Raw genomic sequence first — 17,503 nt, forward strand, 5'->3', positions numbered from 1 at the left:
TCTTGGGCCACTTCCTGCCAGGACCCCAAGGGGTGGTCCTTCCAAACAGCCCTGACAGAGGGTCTTCGGGGTGCCAATGGGAGGAAGGGGCAATCCCTCCAGCCCCTCCTGGTCCCAGAAACAGGACCAGGATCCAAGGTCCAAGGCTGTCCTGGGGACAGGGCTCAGCACAGCCGCTGGAAACGTCGGGGGCTTCGCGTTTGGGAAGAAACCTTGGGTGGTGCCCTTCAGGGCCGGAGGAGCCCACCCCCAGGGAAAACCTCTCAGGCTGTGTGGCAGCTGGGACCGATTAGCAGCCCCTGGTGTTGCCTTCCGGGCACCTGGGCTCCTGTGGGCCCAACGGAGGCCGAGGGGTCGGCGGGTAGCAGGAAGAAGCTGAGGGTGGAGCTGCAGCCTGCAGCCTCAGAGCCCGGGCCAGGACGGGGCGGGAGGCAGGCCCGGAGCCCCTCCCTCACTTGTCCAGAAGTTCCTGGGACACAGGGTGAGGAGCCCAGAGGAGCAACGTGCCTGCTGAGGACCCATCAGCCGCCTGGGCAGTGCCTCCAGGACTGTCCAACCTGAGAATGGTGAGCATCCAGGGGCAATCTCAGGTTCGTCAGCCCGCGAGGTGCCGCCCCCTCGCCAGCAGCTGCTGCCACGGGGCGAGGGGCATGTGCACTTGGGCCAGTCGGCAGAAGGATCTGGTGGGTCGGTACCACCTGGGCAAGGACACCGCCCGTCACGGTGTCACCGATGGGCCACCTGGCATCAGAACGCACCCACAAGACGCCTGTATCCTGGGCCCCGCCTGACGCAGCCCTAAGTGCTCCAGGGTGAGTCCGAGGAAGGGGCACCGGTGTACAGGTTCCCACGGGCAGCTGGGAGACTTCCAGGCTCTCTGAGGTCAAGCTGAGGGCTTGTGGGTAGCAGGAAGGGAGGGGGCCGTGGATTCAGATGTGAAGGAACAGGGCAGGGGCAGCAGGTGGGTTTTAGCTGTGCTTGGGTTAGAAGGGTAAGAAAAGGGCAGCTAGCACGGGGTTCATGGGGACCCAGGTCTGTGACCCCGGGATGGGAGCTATGGCGATATCAGCAGCGACACATCCGCCGGGGTGGCCGCACTGCCGGGTGGGCGGGCTGGCCTAACTCCCCGCGCAGGGCCCTCGGCGCCCCTGGTCACCGATCGGCTGCCCACTGGGGGGCCCCGAGAACCGCCCCGGCGTCACGTGTCTGGGGGTGGGACTGGCGCGGCGCTGGCTTGGACCCTCCCCAACCGCCACCACGCCCCCCCCCCCCCCAGTCCCAGCGCAAGCGGAGTGTCCCGGCCCAGGGCTGCTGGGGGTCACGCGCCCGGACGGAAAGGGCCAGGGCCGAGTGGACAGGGCTGGAGACAGCCGCGGTCTCGGGCGCCGCGGGTGCTGCCTCGGGGCCCCCCGGAGTTCTGGGGAGTCCGAGCAGGGGGGGTCTCCCTGAGGCCAGAGGGAGACGAGTCCCCGGGACTTGGAGCGGGTGGGCAGCCCAGCGCGCCAGGGGCAGGGGCCGCCCCACAGCGATAGGTTCCTCCCGCCGGGACGGGCCACACGGCGTCCTCGGGCCCGGAGCCCGACCTGGGAGACGCTTCTCCCCTCGGGCGGGTGACGCCAGGCGCGCCCGGACCCCCGCCCCTCCTCGTGGCCACGCCCCGCGCGCCCACGGGCGGGGCTGCCTTGTGGTGCTGCGAGTGGGGCGGGGAAGGGGGGCGGGAGGTCCGCCTAGGACCCTGCCCGCACGCTGCGACCCCGACGACCCCGACTTCAGCCAGGAGCTTCAGCCAGGGTCCTGGAACTGGGCACGGGAGGGCAAGGGGCATCGGGGGGACTTAGGAGTCTTTCCGAGGAGCCATTCAGCCACGCCCGCGGCCCTCGGTCCCCCTAAACCAGGGCCAGTAGGGGCTGAGGTCCCGCTGCCCACCACCCTGAATGCGCATCATTAAGGGGTGGTGTCACGTTATCACGTCCTATTTCTAAGTATCCCAGATAGAAAATACTGAAAATAAGGAAAAACGTGTGAGGACGACAAGGCTGGCAGGGAGGTGGGAAGGGGGCCTTCCTCTCTGTGGATGTGCAGGGCATTTGGGGCCACCGGTCAAGGGCGGGCTTCCAGACGCCTGCCCAGCGATGGTCCCCGGTGAGGGCAGTGCAGCTCTGCTTCACCAGCCAGGAACTAAAACCCACCTGTATCCTCAGTGAACAAGACCACCAACCACTTGTGTTTAATTCGTATGATATGTGCTGTACAGAAATTAACTAGACCTAGATGTAGCCACCTGAATTGAGAAAAAAAAACCCTGCGCTAAACGGACACTCACAGTGATTTAGTGCTGTACAACTTATGAAATCTTAGAAATCAGTGGTACGTGTTATTTATGGACGCTGAGACTGGTAGGCAGGGTTTAAAACCACAAACAGAAGTGAGCTGGAGTACCTAGTGGGCCACCTCTGGGCCTGGGAGAGACGTACAAGTGGGTCTTCACTGTCATGTTTTCTTTTGTGGGAAATCTGAACTACTCCATATTTGTTATGTACGAATAGAGTTTCAAGGTGTCTGTTACACAATTCTTAGTATTTTTAGGCTGTTTAGATTTTTTCAAATCATTTCCACCAGGCCCTTCGCTAAGGGCAAGGACACAGAAGGAAGACCCAGCACCCCACCTGAGGGGGGCACAAGCGCGAGGGACCAGCGCCCCCGGGGCGTGGGAGGCGGCGCCGGCAGCCAGGCCTGGTGTTTCTGGAGGTACCTGCTCCCTACAGCCCTGCAGTGCCAGGTAGCCAGACCCCTGGGCCTCCTGGGTTAGGGTGGCCTCTCCCACCGAACGCCAGGGTCCGCAGGGCCTGAGCACCCCGATGTGTACAGAAGGGCACACATGGTGGATGTACACGCCCTGAGGCAGAGATGCCGCCTCCTGCAAGAGCCCAGGAGTGGATGCTTGTCTCGGGTGGGAGACAGGCACAAAGGCACCACGTCAGGGGGCCGTGGTGGTGCTCAGGCTGTCCCCTGCTCCCCTCTCCCTGCCGTCCAGGTGATGGGGGGGAGGGAAATCTCAGAACTCCCTGGGGGCCAGGTAGGACGACGGACCCTGCCTGGGAGATGCCAGAGGGCAGGGCCGGGTCACCAGCAGCTTGGAGACAACCCAGGAAGACGGAGCAGCGGTGTCCAGGCGTGAGGACCCGAGCATACTGCACGCTGATGCCCTGGGTGGAGCAGGCAGAGGGACAGGAGCTGGACGTGGGCGGGGCTGCCCAAGGGGCAGAGGAGCTGGCCAGGTGCCCTCTGCGGTAGCCCCTTCCTGACTTTGTGCTGCCAGCTGAGGACAGGCCCAGGACTGGCCTGCTCTCCTGGAGAGCTGCAGCCCCGCTCACCCGGCCAGACAGCTGCTCATGAGCAGCAGGATGGAGGGGCCGCTGTCTGAGGGCGGCAGGGATGGTTCCCAGAGGCTGAGGTGGTAGGACGGTCAGCTGGGTGGATAGGAGGGGACAGTGGGACCAGTGGTTGTTGGCCACTGGCTTGCTGGCCGTGTCCCAGGAGGGCTCCAGGACCCACAGTCCAAGCTGCCCTTGGCGTGTGGCTCTCCCAGCTCAAACATTCCTTCCTTCACCCCAGTCGTGGTATTTAGAAAATGGAGGGGAGTCTGTCCACACTCAGACCAGGCAGGTGGTAGTGAGGTCCCAGCCCCCAGAGGACTCAGGAGGGCCGCCGAGCTCAGCTGCCCCCAGAGTGCAAGACTCCCCTAAACCAGGATCATGCAGGGATCGTTAAATAAAGCACACACCCAGCCTGCAGTGAAAACATTTATTTTTTACAAGTTATCTTTATTATAGGTCAACATTCAGACATAAGAGACCATCACCATGGGAAACCACCGTGACCCTCCAGCCCAGCCCCAGGGGTGTGCGTGGGCTCAGGGCGGAGGTCGGTCCCAGCAGCAGGACACAGCAGCACACGGACGATCGCGGTCCACACGCCTGCATTTAGCTTCTAACCATGACGCATACATGTTTCAGTGTAAACTGCTCCCCTCGCCCACCCTGAAACAACCTTATTTCCAGGGAGACAAAATCACCAAAAGCTGCTGCCCACAGGACCCCAGGCCCAGCCGCTTCCTCCCCGGGGACCCTCCAGGGTGGATCTGGGGTCAGAACAGAGACCCCTTTGAACGTGGCTTTGTCACTGATTGTATCTGATGCTTAGAAAATTGGTTTTAATGTTTCAGGGGAGGGAGGGGTTTCCAGCCGCTCACCTGTGGGTCAAGTGAGCCCCCAGGTATGGGTGTGACCTTGGCAGCCCTGCACCCTACCCTGGAGGAGCCGACACTGGCAGCGCTCGGGCACCCGGCCTGCCGTCCACACTGATTCCAGGGACACAACAGGGCCGCTGTTTCCTTCTGTGCACCTGGCAGAGGAGCTCGCCCAGACCCCCTGCTCCTGCCCCGACTCGTCAAGAAACCAGAGGCTGTTTGGGAGCCACTTTTATTGTACTGTCGCTTTGCCCCGGACGGCGGCACTCACGCCGCTGGGTGATATATACATATACACATATGTACACACACTGCCCACACCTACAGCAGAGACGACGCCAACCGTGCTTGAAAGGACAGTAAAAATGTAGCTTTTGCCAATTCCACAGGAGAAGGAGTCACAACCAAAATAACAAAACAGGCGAGTCCTGTGTCACAGGGGCTCACAGCTCAGAACGCTGGGAAAGGAGTGACATCAGTCACTGTTTCACGCCCCTCACCACCACCGCCGCCCCCCGCGCTGTCCCCCTGGCGGGATGTGCTGAGAGCCAGGGAAGAACGGACCGGGCCCCTCCAGGGAGAGCCCACGAGCCGGTGCCCGCCCCCCTCACAGATGGTCTCACACCAGGTGCCACGCAGGCTGCCCGTCTCCCCAGCGGGCACGGCACAAGCTCCCCTGGAACAGACCGCCCGCGGTTAGAATACGCCAGATGGTCCCGGCAGGGCCCCTCCCCAAGCAGGAGCCCTGTGGACACAGCACGCCCAAGCGGCCCCAGTGGACACAGCACGCCCAAGGGGCCCCAGCGGAGCTGGCTGCTCGACTCGTCGGAGAAGTAGGAAAGCTCACGCACGAGCGGTAACGTCTACAGCAGGTTGAAAACAGAAAAACGCCCAGAAAGGACAAGAGACCACGTCACCAAGCGAAAACAGAAATGTACGCGCGGCAGCTCCCGTCTGCACCCTGCAGCCTCTCCCACGCTCCCGGCAGGCCACAGGCGGGCAGTGCTGTCAGAGCCTCAGGGCACCCAGCACTGGCCTCGGTGGCCCTGGAGCGAGGGCCGAGGCGCTCCTGTTCCCATCACAGCAGGAGAGGGTTGTCCCCTCCGCGCACGTGAACAGAGGGCCCTCCAGACACAACACCCCGCTCACCAGGGAAGCAGATGGGCCACACAAGGAAAAGGGAAATGCAACCAGGGACCTAGGTCTTCAGTCAGCGGGAGGGCCTGAAAGCACAGACAGGGAAGTCTTTGAAAGGGTTTCTGCCTCCAAGTCAACAAAGTGGACGTGCGTCGGGGTCAGGGTCGGGGTCAGGTGCGGGGGCATGGTCCAGGCCCTGCGCCTGGCCCCGGGGTGCCCAGCCCTCGCGGAGTCATCAGCTTCGCCTTGAGGATTGTTCTCATCACCGTCACGATTTGTTTAGTTTTTACAAATTCTACAGGAGACTGGGTTCAACAAACCTCCGGACCTGCCCCTCTGGCCTCCAGGGGAGCATCACGTTTCTAGTGGACGATCAGAAAGATTCGGGAACCAAAAGACCCGGCAAAGATCCGCCCTGACCTGCGTGACGCGCCTTGGAGTTTTCTGCCCACGAAGCAATGACACGGTCACTGTGGAAGGCGGCTGCCTACCTGAAGCCCAACCTCTGAACTTCGTGCTTGGCCGCTCTAGGGAAAAACAACTCATTTCCTAAAGTTATTTCCAGAAACGTCAGGAAGGCCGACTAGAGCCTGCTCTCAGGCTGAATTCTTGCTGGCCTGGAATTGGCACCTAAGACTGTCCTGGTGTCTGGCCTCCTCCCTGCTCCAGGGCAGGTCAAACAACGGATTTCTTGTCCTTCTGAGAGGCCGGATCTCAGCAGATTATTCCTCATTTAACATCAGCGCAGACCTCCCCTCTTGCTGACCGTCTTCGTGATTGTTTTCAAGGGCAAAACCCCAAACAAAACGGAACCCACAAGTGCCCACGGACCTGGTGCCTGCAGAGCCGGCCGCTCACCCCCCACAGCACCGTGAGGGCAGCGGGCAAGCCGGGGCCTGGGCGGGGCTGGGGTGGGGTGGTGGTAGTCAGTGGCTCGGGAAGGTGTCCTGGTGCGTCTGACCTCCTTGCGTGCTGCCCCTGCCCCACGGCCTTCCCTACGGGACATTCCGGAGGAGCCCAGCAGTCGCCAGGTGCATGATGGGAAACCAGACCCACTTGGGCCACGCAGGTCCCGGGGCAGGTGCTGGTCTGCACGGGCCCAGCACAGCCACGTCTCCAAGTCCTCAGAGCAGGGGCCACCCACAGGTCTGGACGCGGACAAGACAGACTGGCTTCCAACAGCCCACAGACGGTGCACGGACAGAGGTGAGCGGGGCTTCTGTGGTCTGGCTGCGGGCTAACGAGCCCAAGGGCACCAGGGCCACTTGGGGACCCAACCCTCTGCCCTGAGTGTGCCTTTGGTCCAGCTGGTCCTTTCTCCGTGAGCCCAACGTCTCTAGCTCTGCCCAAACCAGCAACGACAGCCAAAGGGAGCAGTCGGAGGAAAGCGGGGGGGTGAGAGCTCTGGGAAGCACAGAGGGGAGGGCTGTGCAGCCCACTCGCCACGGGCAGCCTGGACTCCCAGCCCCTCTGACCACCACTAATTGGGCCGCTGCTGCCACCTGTGGTTCTTAGAGGTTCAAAGAGCATTACCAAGAGGCCAGGTGGGCCTGAAGGAATGTGGAGGACGATGCAGGGAAGGGGAGAGTGGAGGCTGCGGAAGGGGCCCCATCCATCCAGCTCATGGCCTGGGGACGTGTGGGAACGTCCCCACCCCGGGAGGGAGCACACTCGAAGCACGGGGGCCTCAGGTCAGACATGAGAAACAACTGCTACAGGCTAAGCAGACGAGGTGAACGGGTCCCGCACAGACTGTCCTTGGTACGAATGCCACAGAAACGCCCCGGCGCTGGGAGAGTGGGCCCAGCTCCTTCCTGGCAGGTGAGTCCAGAGGCCCTGCCTGTGGCCACATGGTTGGCAGGCACGGGGCAGGGAGCAGACCCCACGGCTCCAGCCAGGCAGCACCTGCCTCAGGCCCCCATGGGCACGGGGAACGGAGCCCGAGCCCGCCTGACCGCGAGGGACCACACGGGCCGTCCAACCGCTGCGTCGACCTGCCCGAGAGCCCTGAGGCGGCCCCACGTCCGGGGAATGCGGCCTGGCCGCAACACGCTCACAATACAGACAGACATGGAACGTAACCCTGCACATGCTATTAAAAAAGGGAACAACAGAAGAAGAAGACCGTAGCTAAACTGCTTTAAACACTGCATGCTACGCACTTCGTGTGTCAGGGATCGGCGGGTGAGCGGGCACAGAGGCGGGCTGGCGCTGCCCTCCCGGGGCCAGGGCGGCTCCTGCCCCACCTCTGGGACTACAGTCCATGATTCTAAGGTCGAGTGGCTGGGTGCTGACTGACCCTCGAATCACAGCTTCTCCTGAATTTAGTTGAACCCATCGGTGTGATAGCTGGGGTGGGAGTCGGCTGTGAGCTGGGTGGTCTCCGTGGCGGACGCCGGCTGGACGACGATCGGCGTGTCTGCAGCCTCTGAAAGCAAGCGACGCGTGGCCTCAGGTCGGGCCAGTGGGCCTCTCGGCCCCTGACACCGTCTCTGGGCGACACGCTCGGCCACCTGGTGGCTCGACCGGGGTCGGAGGTCGTAAGACAAGCGCCCAGGGCGGGGCGAGGCTGCCAGGACCTCCGCCCCACACGACCTTCGTCAGCGGCCTCGGCCCTCGGCCCTCCCCGCCTACTCAGCTACCACAGTCCGCGGCGGGGACAGCCCTCCGCGCCTGCTTTACCTCCGGCGTCCACGTTCACACCTCAACCGTCCCGCCGCCACCACAAACACTCCCGCACAGTGTCAGTGCCCTCCTGTTTGACGAGACAGGGCGACACGTTCAGGGCCCGCTCCGGCCCCGCCCCTCACGCGCGCCCCGGGCGGCGGGCACACTCACCCCTCTCGTCGGACTGCAGCTGCGCTTCCAGGTCCTCGGGGGACACGTAGAACTCGGTCTCCTCGCCCTCAGGCGCCTTGGGCTTGCACTTCCCGCAGCAGCAGTTGAAGCAGCAGCAGAGGCAGCAGCAGCAGTAGCAGCAGGTGAGGAGCCCGCAGAACACAAACAGGGCCTGTGGACAAGGGGACGTGGTTGTGCGGCGAGGCCGGGATGCAGCTCTCAACCTGCGCCCACCCCCGACCCCCGCCAGGGTCACAGAGGGGTCCTCACACCAGCAGTGGACTCTTTTCCAGATCAAGGAGAATAAAGAAAGCACTGAACACGGGGACAGGAGGGCAGGAAGGAGGAGACCAGCTGCGTAAAGAAGGGTAACTCCTGAGAGGGGAGGAGGGCTGACTGGCCGCTGCCAGACAGGCTTCCGACAGCTCAGCGCCCTGCAGTGAGCCACACCCTCGGGCCTCACACGACAGATGCTTTGGATAGAATCAGGAAACCAGGTAATGTTACAATATAAAACAATAATATTTTTTTCAGAAGTTTCTCAAGCTAGATATTTCTAACAAGTTTTCCCTAATCACAAAAATAAATCTATCCACAAAGTGATGAAAAAGTTCATTTCCTATTTCTACCACAGTGACTCACGAAAGAAAATGCTGTGGACGTCACCACTCGGCACAGACCTCGCTCTGTGCGCGCGGGCTGGACGCAGGCAGGCCACAGGCCAGCTACAATCTGCTGGGACCGGGCCTTGGCCCGTATCTACGGGGACGAGGAGCCCGCCACGTGCCCAGATCCACCTGGCGGGATGCGAGAGTGGGAGCTGCGCCCTCACCTTGGCCCACCAGCTGGAGAGCACGAAGTAGGTGTTCACGTTCTCCTCCCCGAACTGCTCGGCCACGTAGAGCCCCAGCGAGCCGTACTTGTCGTAGATGTTTCTTTTCGTGGAGTCCGTCAGGATGGCGTGGGCGTTGTTGATCTCCTTAAACTTGTCTGCGGCCTCTGGGTTGTCTGGGTTCTTGTCAGGGTGATATTTCAAGGCCAGCTTCCTGCAAACCAAAACCATCTGTTGGTCTCACGTCTCACGCTCATCCACCGGGATGGAGGGCCAGCAGAGGAACGTTTACCCGTCACCACCTCCCTTTCCAGCCGGCCACAGAACTAGAGAACGCCAGGCTCAACAGCAATCTCTGCAACTGTCTAAGGGCAAACCTCCCGTGCTGAGCCATCCACAGAGCAGCAAGTACCCGGGTGAGAGCTGACCTGCGGGCGCTCCCAAGAACTTCCAACCCCGCTGCTGCCCTCTAGCGTCCTGACTGTACATTTGCCAAATGGAGGGACAGGCAAGGAGCGTGCAGCACAGGCATTTTATTGTACTGATAAGGAGATAAGCTGAGAACACAGAGGACTGTGTCAACTGTCTGCACCAACGACAGTGTCGGTCTCTGGCAGCTGCTCAGGGACACCGCAGGGGAAGGGCAAGCTCAGCCATGCGGGAAGGCTCCCCCGGGGGGTGAGACCCTGCCACCACAGCTCAGCACATCCAGGCCTGCCCCCCGAGCCGTCTGCTCCAGGGTAGGGAGTGTGCATGACCCCACACACTGCTATTGTTTTGTTTTTGTTGCCAAGAAAACATTAAGGTAATAATCATAAGCTATACGGGGACACACTACACACACAAAGATGCAGTGGAAGGGCTACCAGTGAAACAGCGAGTAGGCGAGTAGGCCGGGGAAACACGCGCAGATAAAAGACAGGAGGGGCGGGAGCCGCCCGCCCCGGGGCCCAGGCCTCTTACCGGTAGGACTTCTTAATGTCATCCGAGGTTGCATTCTTGTCCAGCCCCAGAACGTGGTACAGGGATTCCCCAGAGGTAGAGAGGGAGCGCTGTCTCTGGTCTGCCATGGCAGGCTAGTCTACAAGGAGAACGCAGAGGAGACGTCAAAAACTACAGATAAAATTTAAGTGTGTGTTTTGTAGTCCCTTGGACAACCTCTAAATAAAGACGTAAGGAGGCAAAGCTACAAAGCTGAAGGGAAAATGAAAATGAATCTCTATAGACTAAAAACTCCATTAAGAGGAAGAGATTGTCAAAATGGATAAAAAAAATGCAAGACCCAACTAGACACTGTCTGCGAGAGACACTTTAAAAACAGAGCCTCAAAATACATGAAGCAAGTGCTGACTGAAATAAGGGGAGAAGCAGACAACTTCACAGTCACAAAAATCTTAACAGCCCTCTCTCAGAAACTGACAGGACACACACACAAAATCAGGAAAAATACCGACGGTCTAAAGAACACCATCAACCACCATGACCCGATTACCTCTATGACACCCGCATCCACAGAACTTACACTTTTCAAAAATCACCAAGACATACCACACGATGGGCCATAAAACAAGTTTTAACAAACTTAAGTGGACTGAAATCATACACGGTGTGTCCCCAACCCTAACAGATTAGAGACCCAAAAGGAAAATACCTATGAAAACCTCAGGTGTTTAAATATTAAACGATACACTTCTAAATAACATGCAGTTCAAAGAAAAGAGGACAGGCATAATTTCTAAACTCATTACTGATCTAATAAACTGTATGTGATTACAGGCTACTACTTAAAAATAAGTTGATATATTCATAGTGGCCCAAACTCAGAAGCAACCAGGATGTCCTTCAGCAGGTGACGGATAAACTGTGGTGCACCCGGACAGTGGAATATTATTCAGCAAACTTGTGTTTTCCATGAAAAGACATGGAAGAACCTTAAATGCATTTAAGTGAAAGAAGCCAATCTGAAAAAGCTACAGACTATATGATTCCAACTCTGACATTCTGGAAAAGACAAAACTATGGAGACAGTAAAAAGATCAGTGTTTGCCAGAGGTTGGGAGAGGGAGGGATGAACAGGCAGAGCACAGAGAATTTTTAGGGCAGTGAAATTATTCTGATACTACAACTGCAGATACCTGTCATTATATGTTTGAAAATCCCCACAGAATGTGCAACACCAAGAGTGAGCCCTGATGTAAACTACAGACCTGAGTTACTCTGTATCAATGCTGGAGCATCACTCAAAACAGTGCACCACACCAATGCTAATAGACTGTAAGACTGGGGCGGGCAGGGAGTACAAGGGAACTCTCTGTACATTCTCCTCAATTTCTGTGTAAACCTAAAACTGCCTTAAACAATAGTTCTGCTGTCCTCAGAGACTGAGATTACACTAAGCTGTGAAGAAAAAGGGGCACAGAAGGATAAGACAGTCTCTGGAAATCACTATCTGAGCAGTGAAGTTGTCAACGAGGCAGACGGGTACAACGGCATGCCTGAAACGGCTGAAGGCCAGAGCACAGAGAAGGCACAGTTTAGGAAGCGTCTGAACAGAACCAGCACAGAGAGAACAGAAAATGAGAGAATCTGCCAGGCAGGAATTTGAAAGGCAAAGAATACAGGCAACTGAGAAAAAATAGTCAATTGAAAACAAAACTAGAGCTGAAAGAAAACACAAGTGTGCAAACTGAGGCCCCACCAGGTAGAGCACAAAGGCCATACTTCTACATCCTGGGCGCTAAGAACTTCCCCAAACAAAACACGTTTCGAATTCTAAGAAGAAAGGAGCTTCACCTTAGGATTCCACTATCAACAAAGTGTAAAGTCAGAAGAACGTATAAACGCAAGAGTCTGGGAAAAGTACTGCTCGCGCATCTTCAATGAAACAATGATCTGAGGAGTATTTCAACAAAATGTGGAAAGAAATCAAGCAACAGGAAAAGATGTGACAAGAGGAGTGGTGGTGTCCCGGCCTGCGGGGGAGTGGCCCAGGCGTGCCCCCTCCTGCAGGTGGCATGGTCACTTCTGATCACAACACAGGACACACACATGAACTCCCTCCAGACTGGGTTCCGCAGGGGCTGGGCTCCCCTGGCCCCCTGTAGCCTCACGACACAGGCACTCCAACAGTTATGTCACAGACAGAGAGACACATACACAGAGAGGTGAAGTCAGGACCTGAACCCAAACCGAAGGGTGCGGCCTCCTGGCTGAGGGACACCAGGTCAGCCACCTCGGCACGAAGCATGAGACGGTGGTGTAGAGCTGAGGGCAGGAAATGAAACACGCCTCCCTTCAGTCCCAGAGATGGTGGGCTTTGCAATCAGGCTGTGAGGACTCTCAAGCCCAGTTCCGACAGCTTCCAGCTGCTTGGCGTGGCCAAGTCGCTGCCGTGCTTGGAGCCTCCCTCCTCACCTGGATGGACACAAGGACCCCCCCGACCCCCGCCCCATGGCAGGGCTGCACAGAGCCCAGGGACCCTCAGTGATGTTGATGATGGAACATATTCTCGTCAAGTCTCCATTGCTAGGAATTTCGTCCATTTACTCCACAACGGAAGTACCATGACCTCGTCAAGTTTAATTACTACTTGGCTAAGTAATGTTTTTGGTCCTTAGGTACTGTTATGGAAAATACAACTCTGACAAATCATTTTGTATTCTCAGTTACTCAGTGCCTACTAAATAGCGCTTTAGAGCCCATCCACAGGAACATATCAATAAATACTTTTGTATCCGCTTATAGAACTATATGATTACCTGAGACGTCTAGAGGCAGTCAGCTACTTAATTTGACTAAAAAGAATTCCCTGTGGAACTTTAGCATTTAAGTCATGATTCTCCAGCACCGCTTACACCAGAGATCGCAGACGTTCTTGCAACAAGGGGCAACATTTCCTAGTCTAGGACAGAACCACCCTAAGAAAAATCAGCACACACCTGGCTTAGTTACTAGGTAAGCTAGTCACTGTGGTTCATCACCTGCTTGTTCACAGGTACAGACAGATCACTGACTTTCAAAACCTTAGAATTAATTTTCTTTTCTGTTTTTTGTTGTTGTTTTCTACTGCTGAGTTTTAAGAATGCTTTGTATATTTTGTTATATTTTAAAATATTTATTTATTTTTGGCTGCGTTGGGTCTTCGTTGCTATGCGGGCTTTCTCTAGTTGTGACGAGCGGGGGCTGCTCTTTGTTGCAGTGCGCGGGCTTCCCGTTGAGGTGGCTTCTCTTGTCGCAGAGCACAGGCTCTAGAGCACGGGCTCAGTAGTTGTGGCGCACGGGCTTAGTTGCTCCGTGGCATGTGGGATCTTCCCGGACCGGGGCTCGAACCCATGTCCCCTGCATTGGCAGGCGGATTCTCAACCACTGCGCCACCAGGGAAGCCCCAGAATGAATTTTCTTAGTTTCAGTGAACTGCCAGCAACTATGACCAAACTTGAAAGGCTGACACCTGTTCAACGATACACGCATCTCCCAATCCCGGGGATTAAAAAGCAGGTTCTGCACACCCAGTCCTTAGTGCCCGGCAGCTTTCCCTCCCCCACCAGGTGTGGCGCGACCCTGTGACACTCGGCGCCAGAATGTGGCGGAGCAACGCGGGACATTCTGCCTGGACACTGACACCATCAGGCAAGTTCTCCCCACACGGAGGAACAGGTTAATGCTCATGTGGATTCAAGAACGTATGGAACCAAAAGCTTCCAGAAAAACAACTTGGTGATAAAATCCAGCCAGTGAAGATGTGAACCAGAGGAAAGTCATCAACAATGGAAGCCGGGGCAACAGGTCTGCAGGCAGGCGACAAACCCACAGAAATGCAAGATCCCGACTGAGGGGCGGCAGGAGCTCCAGCAACAAACCCACCGCAAACCTCCTGGCCCCACGGCGGGGCAGCACACAGGTGGGCCAAGTGTGTGCAGCCCCTCGGCCCCAGCGGCCCCTGGCACACGGGCGCCCCTGGTTAAGGGGGCGGGTCTGCCGTGGTGAGAGAGCAGCAGTTTTATTAGTATCACCGTGATCTTCTGTTTGCCAAATTCGAGGGAAACTGGAACGCTTCTATTTAAAAGACGATGTGGGGACTTCCCTGGTGGCACAGTGGTTAAGAATCTGCCTGCCAATGCAGGGGACACGGGTTCGAGCCCTGGTCTGGGAAGATCCCACGTGCCGCGGAGCAACCAAGCCTGTGCGCCACAACGACTGAGCCCGCATGCCACAACTACTGAAGCCCGCATGCCTAGAGCCCGTGCTCCACAAGAGAAGCCCTGCTTGCCACAACTAGAGAAAGCCTGCACGCAGAAACAAAGACCCAATGCAGCCAAAAATAAAATATAAATAAATAAATTTTAAAAAGTAATAAAAATAAAAGACGATGTGAGTATCTTCGGAAGGTAAGTATCTGGTAATCTGGTTTCTGGGAAGAACCAGGGAGTAGAGGTTAAAAGACTTATTCTGGGCTTCCCTGGTGGTGCAGTGGTTGAGAGTCCGCCTGCTGATGCAGGGGACACGGGTTCGTGCCCCGGTCCAGGAAGATCCCACATGCCGCGGAGCGGCTGGGTCCGTGAGCCATGGCTGCTGAGCCTGCGCGTCCAGAGCCTGTGCTCCGCAACGGGAGAGGCCACAACAGTGAGAGGCCCGCACACCGCCAAAAAAAAAGACTTATTCTTTGTTGTCTACCATTTCTTTACCTATTCCCATACTATTGCTTGATTTTTAAAATCATTTTCTTCTGTAGCCTTTTCTGCACTGCATGAACTTTTTATAAATCTATGTATGTATCTTTTTTTATAAAAACTACCAAGTTGTTGTTCTTGTGCTTCCAGATGCATGTCTGCCCTCCTAGAGGCTCTGTCACAAGTCACTTCCAGGACACACGACTTTAGCATGTCGGACTGTCGCGGGTACCGAGAACCCAGCCTTCCTGGCCGACAAGGTCCTTTAGCCCCAGGAGTCTGGCCCACATTCCCGTGCACTAACTTCCCTCTCACAGCCGGCAAGTCTCCAACAGTCCCCACAGAATCCCTTCTCATCAGAGTTCAAGAGCAAGCTGTCCATTTGGGGATCTGTTTTGGCTACTAGCCAATCAAAGGGACCTTAACGGAGGATCCAGCCAACCAGGGTCTAGTCAACTCCAAATTCTCCTAAGAACCAGCAAACATCCTCATGTGGACTCCCTCCAACCCAATTTTCAATCATTAGAGTTTTCTGACATCACAAACAGTAAGAGCGAGAGACTAAATAAACTTCGTTATATTTTAATGAAATCACTGACAGCACAGCGATGGGTCTGGACAACTCAAGCCTAAGTTAATTATGTCTAAGCCAAGAAGTCAAACACCAGGAAAGAGCAAGCTGGGGGCAGTAGAAGTCAGCACAGGCTTTAACACCAAGGCTTACTTTGGTGCTATTCGTCGAAGTATTATTACTCTAGAAGCTGGTGTGCAAGCTTTTTGGTAAAGGGCAAGACAGTAATATTTCAGTCTTGTGGGCCATACAGACAGTCTCCACGTCCCAAGTTCTCAGCTCTGCCTTTGAAGCATGGAAGCACACAATGTCTAAAAGAATGGGCACAACTGTGCACCCATAAACCTGACTTAATTACGGAAGCAGGCACAACCCTTGACCCAGGGGTCAAGTAATGGCTCTCTTGTGAATTATTTTAGGGAAGCTGGGTGTTGTGAACAGGCACTTACATTTGTGCGCTGTGGGCAAGTGTCGGCTTAGTTACCGTGACTCTTTTTCGGTCCTCAAAGTTAACTTTGCACAAATACAAAACGAAGACGTGGGCAAGAAATGTTGTGAATATGCATTTCCAATCAAGACGGCAAAATCCAAAGAAATTTGTTGCAATGTGAAGCAATTAGGCCAGACAGCAGCAACAGCGCCCACCCCGAAAAGCTGCTGGAAAAGCTGTGAACGAGGTGATAGCATTTTTGACATAAACCATCCAAGTGTACTCACTGTCGTCCCCCGTCAGTCACTCTTCTTACTTTAGATCATGGTTTAAGCACCACTAGCTCTGGCTTCCGAGGGTTTTTCCAACTGGAATCTTAGGTTCCCATGTAATACGGAACAATGACCCTGATAATATCTTCATACCAAAGAACAGAGAAACGAGATCCCTTACTTTGTGAGTTTCTCCACTGAGATGAGGAGAGCCCGCTGACTGCATCAGATACAAACTTTCCCCGAGGAAGACACCTCCCTCCTGTCACCGCTGGCGGGTACGGGATTCCGGCACAGCGACAGTGCAACCCTACACCCAAGCAATAAAGACGACTTTCCATGTGCTTTGCTGGGGCTCCAACGACGATGACTCTGTTCACAGGACACACGTCTGTCTCGAAGGGCGTTTACCCTTCCCCAGGATCACAGGTTCAAAAGCATTTACACACACGCCGGGTGCTGGGCAGGAGACACCACCCCCGATGCCGGGGAGTGTTGGGGCGGGAAGACACCCTAAATCAGGGTGAGCATAGCTCCCCTAGAACACCGTGATGGGAGCAGCAGAGGCCCACTGCAGATCACCTGGCTGCAGAAGACAGAATGAATATGGACAGAATCACGCCCAGGCCCAGCAGTCACACTGCTGAAAACCAGCGATCAAGAGAAAATGGACGCGTTGCGGACGAGCGAGCGTGTGAGCCATATCCTCCTCGTTAGAAATCACAGCACCCAGAGGGTAGTGGTGCCCAACTTGAAAGCGCTCAGATAAAATACCTGTCAAACCAGAATTCTATTTCCAGAAAAAACACCCCTCAGAAACAAAGGCTGAAATGAAGACATTTTCCGACAGAGACTAAGAGAACCCATCACAAAAACCTAAAATTCACGAAACACCAATGAGAGTTACCTGGACCGAGGGGAAATGACACCAGATAGAAACCAGCGTCTTTAGAAGGAATGAAGGCCACTGGAAGTGGGGAGCACGGAGGTAACAGATGATCTTTTCCTCTTTCTTTTTAAAAAATACACAAGACTCCTGGAAGCAGGAACTGATCAACCTGGGCTTGTGCGGTTTGTGCTGCAAGTAAGACAAACAGGACAGCTTCGCACAGCGAAGCAGGGGTGGGGGAGAAATGGACACCTTATGTGAAGTAGGCAGCACAGAGCTCTAAGAAAAGCAAACACCACACAGGGTCATCAACAGAAGGACTGACAATTTCTGGTCTATTCTATACAGAACACTACTTACCAATAAAAGAAGGATAACATACTGACAAAGCAATGAAATCAATAAATCTCAAACACAATGTGTTACGCAAACAAGCTAAGAAACACAAAATGACTCCATTTATACAAATATTAGGAACAGGAAAAACAAGGTCGTGATATAAACCAGAAAAGCGACTGTTTCAGGGAGGTAAGGGGACCTCCTAGGAGACAGGAATATTCTTAATTTAAATGCAAGAGTGGTCTCACAAGTGTACACACCAAAGCTCACTGAAATC

The 17,503-nt window shown here is 55.7% G+C and overlaps 1 protein-coding gene across 3 annotated transcripts in view; it reads right to left on the bottom strand.

The window, feature by feature from the left end:
* Positions 1-3,790: 3,790 nt before the first annotated feature.
* Positions 3,791-17,503, bottom strand: part of DNAJC5 (DnaJ heat shock protein family (Hsp40) member C5) — a 30,934-nt gene continuing 17,221 nt past the window's right edge. For 2 of the 3 annotated variants that reach the window (XM_060122999.1, XM_060123000.1), the window contains exons 2-5: positions 10,020-10,137; positions 9,057-9,270; positions 8,225-8,396; positions 3,791-7,814 (exon numbers count right to left, since the gene is read on the bottom strand). In XM_060122999.1, coding sequence (XP_059978982.1) covers positions 7,711-7,814; positions 8,225-8,396; positions 9,057-9,270; positions 10,020-10,126 — 597 coding nt within the window. In that variant the 5' untranslated portion in view covers positions 10,127-10,137 and the 3' untranslated portion in view covers positions 3,791-7,710. Of the gene's footprint in view, positions 7,815-8,068; positions 8,142-8,224; positions 8,397-9,056; positions 9,271-10,019; positions 10,138-17,503 lie in introns of all 3 variants that reach the window. The other variant, XR_009535242.1, reaches the window with a different exon arrangement.

Source organism: Lagenorhynchus albirostris, chromosome 15 (genome assembly GCF_949774975.1).
Source record: "Lagenorhynchus albirostris chromosome 15, mLagAlb1.1, whole genome shotgun sequence".
Classification (NCBI taxonomy): Eukaryota; Metazoa; Chordata; class Mammalia; order Artiodactyla; family Delphinidae; genus Lagenorhynchus; species Lagenorhynchus albirostris.